The sequence below is a fragment of the Gasterosteus aculeatus genome, chromosome 12, assembly GCF_964276395.1.
Source record: "Gasterosteus aculeatus chromosome 12, fGasAcu3.hap1.1, whole genome shotgun sequence".
In the NCBI taxonomy this organism is placed as follows: domain Eukaryota; kingdom Metazoa; phylum Chordata; class Actinopteri; order Perciformes; family Gasterosteidae; genus Gasterosteus; species Gasterosteus aculeatus.
The window spans coordinates 17,485,155-17,498,698 of NC_135700.1; the positions used below are offsets into that span (position 1 = coordinate 17,485,155).

Genomic DNA, 13,544 nt, shown 5'->3' on the forward strand with positions numbered 1-13,544 from the left:
AACCGAGACCAGCGGTACACACACACACACTTTTGCGCCTGTCGCCAATCAAACATTTTTGACACACTAGTTTAGTCGCCTTTTATTGAATTGAATGAGAAGGTGTGTGCAAACTGTTTGACTGGTACTGTGCAAAAAACGAGGGCGAGAGAGAGCGACAAAAGAAACAGACACTGGCTCCATTGCTGTTAATGGATCTGCTTTTCACAACTGGTTTGGGGAGGAGAAGGACGAAGAGGAGAAGTAGTGGGAGGCAAGAGATCCAACGCAGTGAATATTTCAACCGTCCCTGCTCACTGTCAACGGGCGCAGTTGAGGTTTCTAAAGCCTCTGAGGTGAACCTAAGCCTTACCTCGGGCCTTTCAAGGACTACAGATAAGCAAACAAAGGCTTCGATGTAAGCGTCTAGAGCAGTGCTTCATGTAGTCATTACTTCGCTTCAGAGAAATGTTCTAGTTCTGGGCTTGTTATCATTATATTACTGGGAGTCACAATATCTTGATATATGATTTAATTGAAAGACGATGCATCAAACTGAATGGGTCTGGTTTCTACAGAAGCCCAGATACACACCGGCTCTATAAAGCCATTCGCTTGTTGTTCGATCTGAAGATAGGGATAAGATCCGAAAGCATTAAATGGGCCCGTAGCTAAATCACCGTAGATATTAATAAGTTATTATTAGTACTTAATGTGTTGATGTAATTCATGCTCTTTGTGTTTAGGCTGAGCTCCTCACACATAGTGTGCAGTGTGAGGTGAAGGGAACCAGGTGAAGAACACAACCAGAGGATGCCACTAAATCTTACATTTGATAGATCATCAAACAGCCATTAACTATTTAGAAGATACAATGCAGTATAATCTATCTGAAGTGAGCCACTCACCATGTGTTGTAATCTGTGCTTGGTTTACAAAGTGGGGCATGTACTGCATGCGTGTGCTTGTAAGCCCGCTTGCTCATTTTCACACTTTTAGTGGTGCTCTCCTTCTATTCTAGCTTTCAGCAGTCAACACATTGACAGCTTTGTGCCTTTTTCAGGAACACCAAAGGTATTCAAATTCACTCTGAATTCAGTCCAAGTCTCAGCCACATTGGTGGAAACAATCAACAGCCCGACGCTTCAGGCTGAAAAACGGGCACGAGGAAGCCTGGTGCAGTCTAGCATGAACAATTACCAGGTAGGCCTAAAGGTGTCAAAGAATGGATATGGATATAAAGGGTACTAGAAACATGAAGTAATCCATAGAATTAAAGAATGTAGTACGGGACTGAACAGTTCAGATATGAGGAGAATGGACAGACAGCGGGCGGGAGGAACGCCGTCTCCCTCCCGTTAGATTGGCCCAGCAGCAGTAGATGATCTCATTGTAGACACGAGTTGTTCCTAAACGATGTAGCGATGTATTGTACATGTCACACGGTGTTGTAGGACATCCCAACGCCCTGAAACCTCAATACAGGCTAAGTGGACCGAGACAGTGGTTTGATTGCTCGCAGTCTACGGCGGGGAAGCTCCAATGTGTGTTCCCTTACATTGATAGCAACAAGGTAAAAAAAAAGGATAGCACTTACACATGCTTGTGGCCGAGATCTATTCTATGAGGCTTAATCAATATTTCGAAGCCACAATATTTTGCAGCCAAGTAGCAACAAACCCTGCAGGGCGATCGGGGCTCCCAGATGTACAACCAAGGCGCCTGACTACTAACAAAATCATTAGGATTTGATCAGGTGGGCTTCATCTCTAATACATCCATACCCATATTATCCATATAGGTAAATGTGCAAAGAGTGGGAAGCCTGCTACACAATCAACCCTGCTAAGGGTCTTAAATTGCTGTGATGGCAAATAAAACTATTTGTTTACTCTGAATGGCATGGTTTACTCTCGAGCCATGGTTTATACACAACATCTCACTGAATCCACAGTGAGGCTGCGACTCCCTTGGCGACCTGAACAGCTGCCTTGTCAGGTGTTAACCGGTTGCGCCGTGTTTCCTCCCATGACGATACGGCAGGGTTCTTCTCCCACCCGGGTCTTCTTAACCACAAACACACTGACTCTCCCTGTCAGGAAGCTGATTCAATAAATCAAGGGTTTTACTCTTGACTTGGTGCATTGCAGAGTTGACTTCTATTATTGTTGTGCCTTTTTCTCCACCGGAAAACAGTTGAAAGCATCTTTCTAAATGAGATATTCTGTCGCTGGCCTCCAGGTAAAGTGGCATATTGGAAGTTTTGGAGAAAAACAAACAAATTGAAATGTTTATCATCTAATTACCTCACAAAACTATCTATACAATAGTCACATGTTAACTATAGCATCAAACCACTGCGTCCACCAAGAAATAGTGTATTAATGTTTCCCTAAGCAGAGCATGAAATCACTCTGACTCTCTGGCTAACTCGAACAAACACAAACACTTTTCAATTCGATGGGTCCATAATGTAACCAAAGAGTGAAACATTGGATTTGTCAACCTGTCCTTGCACATCTCACACTACAAATAGACAGCTCAACAAAGCTCTACTTTCCAACATCCAATATAAAAAGTTTGGAGTCGGAGCGATGAATCAGGACGTCGACATTCACGACCACCACAATAACACAGTGACTCTCTTCTCAAGGCAAGCGAATAACACGAGGCATGAAAGTGTCGAGGAGAAAAAAAAAGTTTGGGTTGTGGCGAGACAAGCATGGCTCCTGTTTCCCACCAAATGTGTGCGAACAAGAGGAGGGGAGAAAAGGAGCAGAGCAGAGAACGAGGGATAGGCAATGAGAGGGGTGTTGGGGGTGGGGGTTGGCTTTCCCTTTCATGCAACCCCCACCCCTCCCCTCCCACAGCCTCCCCTCGACAGCGTGGGGCCTCCACATGGCCATGTCAATAGCCAGGCTCACATGCATGAGTCAACAAAGCAGACAATAAAATGAACACGGGCGTAAGGCTGGAGATCGTACGAGTTCATTCATGCAGCACAATGACAATGAATCGGCTGCTGGCGATATTGGTGCATGCGATGGTACGCTGAACATGTAAAGGTTTCCCAGTACGTGGAGATAAAAGCACTGGTAGGTATTACATGGTAAACATTCTCCTCCTACTCGACTCTGCTCTTTGAGGTGAGGCACATTGTACAGTACGTTACAATGCTCATGTGCGAGGGTCAGGGTTGCATCTCCCCCAACAAGGTCAGAATGATGAATGGGAATGCTACGTGACACCACCTGGTATTACTACTCAAGAAGGGGATACCGCAGTAAGCAAGCGTCGCTTATTATCACGCTCACAACGGGTTCCATCGCGGATGTGAGATAGCTGTGTAGCTGCGATCTTCATGGAACATTCTGCATCTGAATGAAAATGAAAAGGGCCACTTTACTCTGCACAAAGTATTCCCTTAGACCCCTGATGAAATATGACTCATCCGGGGACTAAGGTACAATGTCCTGATCTGAATTAGCCAATCCTCTTTTGACTTCTATGCATTGAAATTCCCGGTAATGCCTTTTCCCTCTGCAGTACTTACTCATCAATATACCATAACTCTAAAGCTAAACTAAATCGGGAGTGGAATTGCCATATTTACCCACGTGTTGCCACCTGCACGGCCAGCTGCAGTCGAACGCCTCTGCACTCATTTGACCAAGCAGAGGAATGGAAGGAATGCCAACGCAGGCTAGCTGTCCGAGTGAGACCGCCGCCAGACCGCTGTGTCTTTCACAAAAGACTCACACACATAAGAAGACAAAGCTAATCTGGAAGACTAGAAGCCCACAAAATTGAGGGAGAAAACAAGTGCCAGGTATATAGAGCTTACATGTAATGTGTTGACTTGGTGGGGGCTGAATAATATTTTCAAAAATCCTAGACGATGATAGAATATCCACTTCTACAAAGAGCTGGTTGTCTGCGTCCCTTTTGATGTTCAGTTCCTACGACGTCCAATACTCCCGCTGCTGTCCACCACGAATGTTGGGATTCATGAGTTCATTATTAGTGCTGGCTTGCTTGGATAAAATACTGTATAAAATGTTAAAGATGTGACCCAACGCTGAGCATCCACCCCAATCACATGATGTAATGTTACCAATTACACTATGAGGCCCACCTCAATGACCTGGTGAGCCAACGGGAGGAAATAGCACAATCCATCAGAGTTGCGTCATTGCAGCAGAAGTATCCACCGTATTTGTGCTCCTGTGATCAAAGACTGATCTCAGCTAAGTGACTAAAGACGTGGAAACGTTTGATCTCTGTATGCAATAGAGGTGCAACAAAAGCTGCAATGGGAGGATGTTGCTTCAGGTCCCATAAGGAATTCTTTGCAATGGCTCAAGTGTTAACAAATACAGTAACATTGCTGGTAAAGGCACACTCAAGGTTAGAGTGCATTTTTGTGTACAAAGTGAAAACTAGGAATTTGAGGTGAGGTTTTTGACTCTGAAATGTGACTTTTCATTAGATGTCAAGATATTTTAGCAGCAAATGGCAATTCAAAATATTTCACCTTGGTACCTAGATTCAAATCAGTCATCAGGGCCAAATTCCAAATACCATTGAAGCCGTGAGCCTCCAGTCGAATGGAATTTTCCCATTAGACTTATGTGTAAATGCTGAAGGACATTCGTTAGGCAGAAAGACAACCAATGAGATGTTCGATACCCAAACATAGTTTATAATAGGACAATAAAAGAAAGAAGGTTTGAATGAACCTGTCAAAGATTTAGATAAGAAAACTAAAGATTCAACCCATAATACATAAATATACAGCATGCCTATACTACAAAATGGAACTTGTTAGCTCACAAGGTTTTAATTTCAGATATTTGTGGGTGGTTGTATTCAACCCTGAAATGAAAAACCAACTAAATAAATTCAGCACTGCACTTTGAACACCCTAAAAGAGCAAATCATTTGAATCCATTGCAGACCAAACCAAGCTCAAGAAGTCCTCTCCTTTCAGAGCAAACACTTTACAGTGCTTAAGATTCTCTCCCTGCCAGCATGAATAGGTGTACACACAAGGGCACCATAAAAATCAACATATTCCCTGCACAAACACACCCAGCTGAAACTCAGCCCAGGGCATCTTTAAATAATATGCATCCTAATTTAGCGTGGAGTCTCTGGGGAGGGGATCAAGATGCACTCACAAATCACAGCTGACGCACACGCGCAAGCAGGCGAGCACACGGGGTGAATGCACTTCCACAAACATACTTAATTTACCGCTAATGCGTGATGAGCTTTCCCACACAGGCACTGCTGGCCAACTAACTCTGCTTTTAAGTCTCAAGAGATATATGTATGTATGTGAAAAACTGCCATTATTTTGTGTTCAAACGAAGCAACGAACATAGACATCAAGAGAAAAATTACTTATGCCTTCATTTAATTAAAAAGGTAATTACATGAAGTCATTAAGAAGGCGATCTCTTAATATCCTACAGGACATGACAGAACGGAAGGTGAGGATGAGTAAAATTAGTTTTCCTCCACACTGCACGTAACGTTGGACCCATAAATTAAACCTACACAGAAATATTGTTGGTAACCTCAGAGCAGTTACACACTAATATAAGACATATGGGCAATAACAAAGGCCAAAGTGGTTCTACAGGCAGCATACGTCCCTCCACAAAATCAATGTTTAATGTTCCATAGCTGCCAGTGTACAGAAGGTTGAACAGCTGTCCCTCTCGTGTAGACGCAACAAGTGGAGCTGAACACATTTTAAACATTAGCCTACAGATATCAGAGGAGGTCAGAGGACTCTTAGAGGACTTGAAGGTGGAGGGCAACATTTACTCCATGTTTTTTTCTACATACATTTGTTGTTTGCAGCTCAATGTATGTCTGTTAGTCACATTAAGAGACAGTGACATCTACTTCTTTATGCATGCATACTTGACTGGAAACTGGACCATGGACCTTTTAATTATGATACCACTTTGAAACCAAGTATGTGAAGCTGTAGAGTGATGGATGACCTCCACAGATACCACGAGACAACTGGCGTACCAACGCGACAGAATCAAATCATGAGACAGAAGCAGTCAGCCGGGAGACAAACACGGCCAACATTCAAAATAACAAGATTCTAAAGAAATGTTTATTTCCAAGCTAGAATATTTCTCCATATTTGCATGGCTAAAAGTGGCCAACAGACACAGAAGCACTGTGCGAGGCCAAAAAGGTAACTCATTGTGTAACGTTCTGCCTCCACCATGTTTTAAGCTGGACTTTGACCCACAGGGGCCTTTTTAGCTTGGGGAATAAATGCTTGATTTAAAAAAAAAAAACCTTCCCCAGTCAAAATATTTACTGCGTACAAAATAAGCAGCGGGGCGGCACGGTGGCGTGGTGGTTAGCACTGTCGCCTCACAGCAAGAAGGTCCTGGGTTCGATTCCGCCCAGAGGCCTTTCTGTGTGGAGTCTGCATGTTCTCCCCGTGTCTGCGTGGGTTCTCTCCGGGTTCTCCGGCTTCCTCCCACAGTCCAAAGACATGCTCTGGGGATCAGGTTAATTGGGGACTTTAAATTGCCCGTAGTTGTGTGAATGTGAGTGTGAATGGTTGTGTGTCTCTGTGTTGCCCTGCGATTGGCTGGCGACCAATCCAGGGTGTACCCTGTCTATCGCCCGAAGTTGGCTGGGATAGACTCCAGCCCCCCCGCGACCCTGTGTGCAGGATAAGCGGTTTGACAATGGATGGATGGATGGAAAATAAGCAGCAACTACATATTTAGTTATAGAGTTATACATAACTTTTACAAAAAATGTATTTTTTTGTAGAGGCCAAATCACACTTAGTAGTGCTCTAAGGTGATTTCAAATCAGGCTTAAAAACAAGACAACCACAGTGTGGGGACACTACGGGTCTGCCCGGAAGAGCATGTTAGCAAATGTTGGGCATTGAGACTTTTATTTTGAAAGAAGGTCATCATAGTATTCACTTTACTATCGATTCAGACACTTTTCTTTCCCCAGTGACCACACTTCTGCAGAGTTAATTGAGATGTCAATAGGAAGCAAGAGTTTGCCACATCAAATTTAAGGATGATACGTCAATATCGTTTTCCCAACTGGTTTTGATTGCTCTGCAGCGGAAAAAAAGTCCCTTTTCAGCCAGAGATTATAAGGATCATTGCAACATAAAAGGAATCCTAAGAACGCTTCAGCTTAGTTTCTTCTTCCTGGTGTTTCATCTATGAGACCTCCCCGGGATTTTTGAGAATCAACCTGAAAATAGGCAACACGGTTCCTTCCTATGTCCTATGTGTTCTGTTTGTATCTGCTGACGTTTTTTCCTGCAGGCATAGTGCTCTCATCCAGCTGAAATGCAGAATAAGCAGCTGAAGCAATAGAAGGTACTTGCTACGGTGAAATAAATAAATGGGATGTACATTTCCTTTAAATCGATACCTTTCACACTGTACTGCCCAAGTGGAATTGGGGGAGACTGTTGCTCTGCATGTTAATGCAAACAAGTAAATACTAATTGGATGCATTGATGAAAAATTATCTTGTGACATTGTCAGTCAGTGTAGAACCAATTCTTCATCATGAAACTGTTGTGTTTACCATTTTCACGAGGTTGTAAGAAGGTCAAAGGTGTCACAATAATCCGATTTGCTCATAAACTGCTGGGATGTTGCAGATGTTTTATTTTATTAATAACTACAGAGTGTGAAGCGATGGCGGCGCCGCGGGGTGGCGAAGGAGGGGCCCACTCACAGGTCATATCAGCATAACGTGGGAGGTTTCTGTGCTTTTTCTAAACACGCAGCAGGTGTGTTCTCAGTAATTGTTGTTTCCTAGCATCAATGTACTCCTTGTAATTTTTCAGGACAACTTTCCTATCTGAAGAACAAATTGTATAACAAATAATACAGAATAGATTAAAACAGGATGTAATGGAGCTCAAATTGTTAACTGAGCTGGTGTTATTCTGCGCAGAGGCACAATTAGAAACATTAACTGTTAAGTAAACATCCGGTCTGCAATTCCTGAACCCTCACATTGACATCATTAAAAAAGAAAACAGTATTTCCCTCCGCTAATTTTGGTGTGCTGCCCTAAGACTTTCAGTTGCCCCAATCCGCCCCCACCCCACCATGACACGCTACTGGGGACGCCACTGCTGTGAACTCACGCAGACACGCATGCACTTTGCTTCATTCATTTGCTTGTGATATGTTAACCGAAGTTGACATTTTTTCATTTGATCTTCAGAACGGACAAAACGAGCTCTTTTGTTTGTGGATTTAGCAATAGCCCTTGCCCTCGATATTGCCCCCCCACCCCCCACCCCCAGCACCCGCTAATTCAGCCCTGTCCCAGAATCAACCCCGGGCCCCGCCCACCAGCCTCAGTTGCCACAACCACCGACACCCACAGCATTCATGCTCCACTTTCTGAACCCAACAACATGCGAGCAGAATCTTGATGACCGTTGTTCGCTGGTATTGATGAATAATAACAATTTACAGTAATTATTGAATGAATTATCGAATGCTTATGATTAATGAACCTTTCTGCCATCAAGGGGAAAGCACATCTAGACGACAATTCTTTACGGTATAAACGGATGTTTAGGCTACAATTTGTTTAATGTTTTTTTTTGTCACTTTGTAAGTGAGATATTTTATTAATTCAGAGGCTTTTTAGACCACAAACACATTTTCAAAACAGTTCGTTACCAACTTTAAATCTCACGGTGCAAATGAATCGAATCCATTTCACTCGCATCACAGATAACCTCCACCACAGGCGCCATTTACCTGCATGAGATTTCATCATCCGGATATGATGGCCCCCAGCGCGGCACTCACTCTCCTGTCAGGAGGATCTCAAGGGGAGTAAATTCCTTCCCGTCTCTGCTGGAGTCTGCAGGGTATCATAATTTAACTCTACATAAATTGTATCGCCGGACCTTCTACCATTAGATCAGATGAAAGTCAAGGAGGAATAGCCTAGTTACCTCGCTGTCAAGTCCTTTATATGCATGATATGAAAGATGAATAATGGGACTCCTGATAAAGTCACAGTATATCTCCAGAGGAAGGTGGTGTGTACATGGATGTGCTAAAGTACTCTCAAGGTTCCGTGGTATTCATTCCGCCACGCTTCGCTTTTCACCGCCATTGAACCCACATGCAGGATATTCCTTTATTTCTTAGCATGGCGCTGGCGGCAATCACTGCAGAGTGTGTGTCGTACTGGAGTTGCAGCAGCAGCAAAACCACACGTGAAAAGCCTCAATAATACGGCACACTACACACTATATTAACACGTAATGGGTTGCACTAAACACAACTCCACTGGCTATTGAGTGGGGCAAAGTGCTAGGGTAAGCAAAGTTCACCCTTCGATTGGTGTGTTTTATGTGTTACAGGAAGAGAGGCAACACCCACAACCAACATTACAATGCAATGTATATCTTTAAAGACTCGGGGGACATTTGTCGTCATTGTGGAACTAAGTTGTGTATGTTTTTAGGAGTATTTGACAATTTGCCCAGTCCAAACATAAATGCCACCTCTTGGGAGACCTCACTGGTCCTCACGCTGTCCTCTTAACAGATAAATAACAACCTGCTGTGGAGGTCAAGTGGTGCATTCTTTTTGCTGTCATCTATGAAGATGTCGTGGGGGACGTTCACAGTTGGGCTTTATTCTGGCTTCACGCAGCCACGAGAGAAGATGCCTTAAGGGCATTGGGTCTATGAACCCCCCCGCGGTGATGTCCCACACGTCGTGGTCGGGTCTTTCTTGGTTTCAGAGCTTCCTATCTCAGCTGCACGCTTCCACTCTCGCGAGCCATTTTTGCTGTTGCTGTTCATCTCACGAAACACATTCATGCTAAAGTTGAGACAGGTCCCCTTTTGACCCTGGTGTGGACATTTTTCCGCAAAAAGTCCTTTTCGCTCAGCTTTCGGAGCCGGCGGCGGAGACCCGGACGTCCCGACGCGCGTCCGCTCGCTCCTGGCGATTAAACCGGCACAAAGAAATGACAAAAAAAAAATGAAATTTTCCTCTTTCATTAAGCACTATGGCCGAACCCACGTGTCTCGTAACGGAGCCGCATCCCATGTTTTATCGGAAACTTCCCCGGTCAGTTGAAAGGACCCCCCCCACACACACACACACACACACTGCCTTCCCCCGCCGTTTGTGCTGCAACTTAGGTAACGCAAAGAAAACGCCACACAGACCACGACCTACACCCCCCCCCAAAAGAAGAAGAAAAGACATGCGGGCGATTAGAGCGTGCGCTTTACCTTGCTTGGAGAGACCACAAAACAGCGCAAGAAGACAGAACAGCCAGGTTGTTCTCTCCACCGCCATGTACAGCCCTTTGGTTCTCCCACCGGCGGGGCAGCAGCGCGCGTCTGCGAGCGGCTATTCCCTCATAGCGCCGTGCATATGTTGGAATCCGTTATTGTCTCCGCCGGTGCGTAACGGACTCTCCGCGGAAGTCCTCCCCTCTCCCCGGTAAAAACCGTCCTCTGGCTTCCCCAGTGGGCTCGCTTTAATCGGGGGAGAGCCGTCGTGTCTCTCGGCGCCTCAACGCCATGTTGCGAGCGAATGGTAAGTGTGTGTGTGTGTGTGTGTGTGTGTGTGTGTGTGTTAGCTGCACACACTCTCTCCCTCTTTCTCTCTCTCTCTCTCTCTCTCCTACACATGCACACACACGCGCGCACACCGAAATACGCGTGAATGTGCACGCGCACACGCACGTCCACAAGACACTGGCTGGTCATCGGAGTCCTGAAAAGCCGTCGGTGGTTTTTAACACACCCCGTCTTGCCTTCTTCTTTATGTCCAACTGCATGCTGTCTGTCCACTGAGACTCGGGACAATCCACGCGTGAGGCGAACGCCGCTGCAGAGACACTTGTCAATTCCAAAATATGTAAAACAAAATAAACAGATTGTGCCCCATGGCGCTCCCTTTCTCTCTGTATGGAATGATCAATTCGTCAGGCATCCCTTTGGAGGGAGAGAGAGAGCAAAGTGTGGAGAATCATCTGGCTTGGCAGTTTATCTGTAATGACTGCAAATGCGTTTCCTTGCGTGAGCCCAATGTTGCAGACACGGGGTGTTTTTAATGAGCTCTCACCGCACACATGCTGCAGCGAAAAGCCCATCATCCTGAAACAGCTACACCCATCCATTCACACCATTTAGTCAAGATAGTCATTGTATCTGCGCGTCAAAGGGAGAGGGAGGGGGAGAGAGAGGTAGAGCAGTGAGCACATACCTTTGTTTTACACAGACGTGTATGCTTGACTGCATGAATATTTGTGTAATAAAGCAGGTCTAGGTTCTACAAAAGGGACAGTTGGGGAGACAGGTGTGCTCCCCGAGCAAGAACAGGCTAAATGAGGTGGAGGTGGGAAAAGAGGGAAGGGTGGTGGTGGGGGGGGGGGGGGGGGGGGTCAGTGTTGTGCATCCCAATCAACCAGCTCGCCGCCTGCAACTGAGTGCTGATGGACCCACTGACTTTTGCACATAGCGGGGGCCAGCTGGAGCCCGGGCTTCCCAGAGCAGACAAAGACTCTCCTCGAGCAGCACTGCTGCACTCAGCATCACTGATACCAGCCAGCAGCAGCACATTCACCAACAAGCAGGAGAGGAAACCCACCAGCTTTAACCAGTCCGAATGGCATGAGTATCCGGTATTTAGAGTGGCTCTATAGAAAGTATATCAGAGCTGTGTACTTGCACTGAACAAAGCATTGTTTAAGTTTCAAACTGGGATTGACTGCCTCACATGTGGCATCTACTTATGAATTACTTTTTGGGATGAAACAAAATCCGACTGGATTTACAAGATGTGGGAGTAGAATATTATATATATATATATATATATATATATATATATATATATATATATATATATATATATATCATAAACATCAGTAATGAAGACGTTCTCTGTTGTAATAATATCTTGTCTGCCCCGATTTCTCATCTCTACGTTTTCATTGAATGCTGCAATGAGAATGATTTGAGCTGATGAAATGAAATGGGATGGATGCATTTCCCAGGTGTCTGATTAAAGCAAATGTCTGGCCCATCAGACTATGTGATTGCATTGGAAAACTATTAGCATTGCTGTGTCCTCTGTGATTGTGGTCAAGTTGTAATTTCCCTGCTGATCCTTTTTTTTTTTCCTCCCCCGCTCCCGTAAAATAATGAACACAAGCTAAGAGCCGCTCGAAAATCCCTGTAAAAAATTGCCATGATTTAAATGCAAAAAATATAATAAATAGAATCAGTTCAGTTTTGTTTTAAAATGTTGACACTATTTAGTAGAGTTTGGGCTCAGCGCTTGTAAGTGTGTGTGTGTGTGTGTGTGTGTGTGTGTGTGTGTGTGTGTGTGCGCGTTAGTGTGTGCTGCTCTACAATATTGTTAAAATTCAAAGTGTCAACAAATAAAAACCATACAACGTGGACTGCAGGACGTGATAATACAACGACCTGCTCAGAGTTAGGTTCTCATCACAATCTCACTGAACATGCTGCAGCAACAGTGGAATCCCCATCTGCAATCCCCAACATGGGTGGCTATGTGATGTCAACATTGGTCTCTCATGACTATGCTTAAAGCAGTTTGTTTCAAGAATTACCTGATACCGTTTCAACAGGAACGCTTGCTTTGCGCAGTCAATGACGGAAATCCAACTAAAGCAGGCCAAGTGTGGAGAAGAATATTTACACATTTGATGCCACTGAGACCAATTAGGATAGGATTTGTCTGTCTTGAGTGAAACGCTAGGATTTAGTGTTATCTCCTGGCAGTAAACGGTACATTGGTGTTGCTGTTTTACTCTAAAATTGCTTTTTCCACAAGAGTCAATATTGTAATTGGTTGGCCGGGCAACATTGTGTCAAGATGGTTATCTACCTGCCCCATGGTTGCACTCTCTTGAGTCATTTTTATACCCCATCTGCCAAATCTGTGGTGTTGCGGATGGCTGCACACAACATTGATTTAGTCTGTCTCTCTCGGGAGAGAAACTCCTCAGTTGCCCTTCCTGGAGTGTTACTATTTTTCAATGAGAAAGTTTTTATTTCCGGGAGGCTTTTCTTGTCCGAATTGAGAGTCTTAGGACAGAGAGTGTTAAATACTGCGCCGATTCTAAAGCCCTTGAGGCGAAGTTGCAATATTGGGATATATAAATAAAACTCACTTGGCTTGCCTTGACCCTTCCGTGCTGTAGGCCCTGGCCAACGATCGCGCTGCGTTCAATACCAGCCCGGAAGCACCAGGCTGATATGTCCAGTGCTGACTGAACTCGATCCGTTTCTTTAAATCCACGGCTGGCTTTAAGACGCCCCAGTCCTGCACTCAACTCTGGTGCTGATGGTTTCTGTAGTTTCTGTATACCTTCAGGACTCGATCGTGACACCGACAGTACCCTCTCCGATTGCCCTTGTGGCCACAACTCAGAATATACCCTGAAGTTCGTCAGTTGAAGGTCCAAATAACTTGCCCCGTTGGGGGTTTAGCTTTGCACTGCTCAGGCTACCT

General features: G+C 44.8%; 1 protein-coding gene across 6 annotated transcripts in view; it reads right to left on the bottom strand.

The window, feature by feature from the left end:
* igdcc4 (immunoglobulin superfamily, DCC subclass, member 4) overlaps positions 1-11,055 on the bottom strand; it is a 37,885-nt gene extending 26,830 nt beyond the window's left edge. For 4 of the 6 annotated variants that reach the window (XR_013451543.1, XM_040201596.2, XM_040201605.2 and 1 more), the window contains exon 1: positions 10,286-11,055. Coding sequence is in view for 3 of the 6 variants with exons in the window: in XM_040201596.2 (XP_040057530.2) it covers positions 10,286-10,352 (67 nt within the window). In the remaining 3 variants the exon portion in view is untranslated. The remainder of the gene's footprint in view (positions 1-10,285) is intronic. The other 2 variants (XM_078085257.1, XM_078085258.1) reach the window with 2 other exon arrangements.
* Between the last annotated feature and the right edge of the window lie 2,489 nt (positions 11,056-13,544).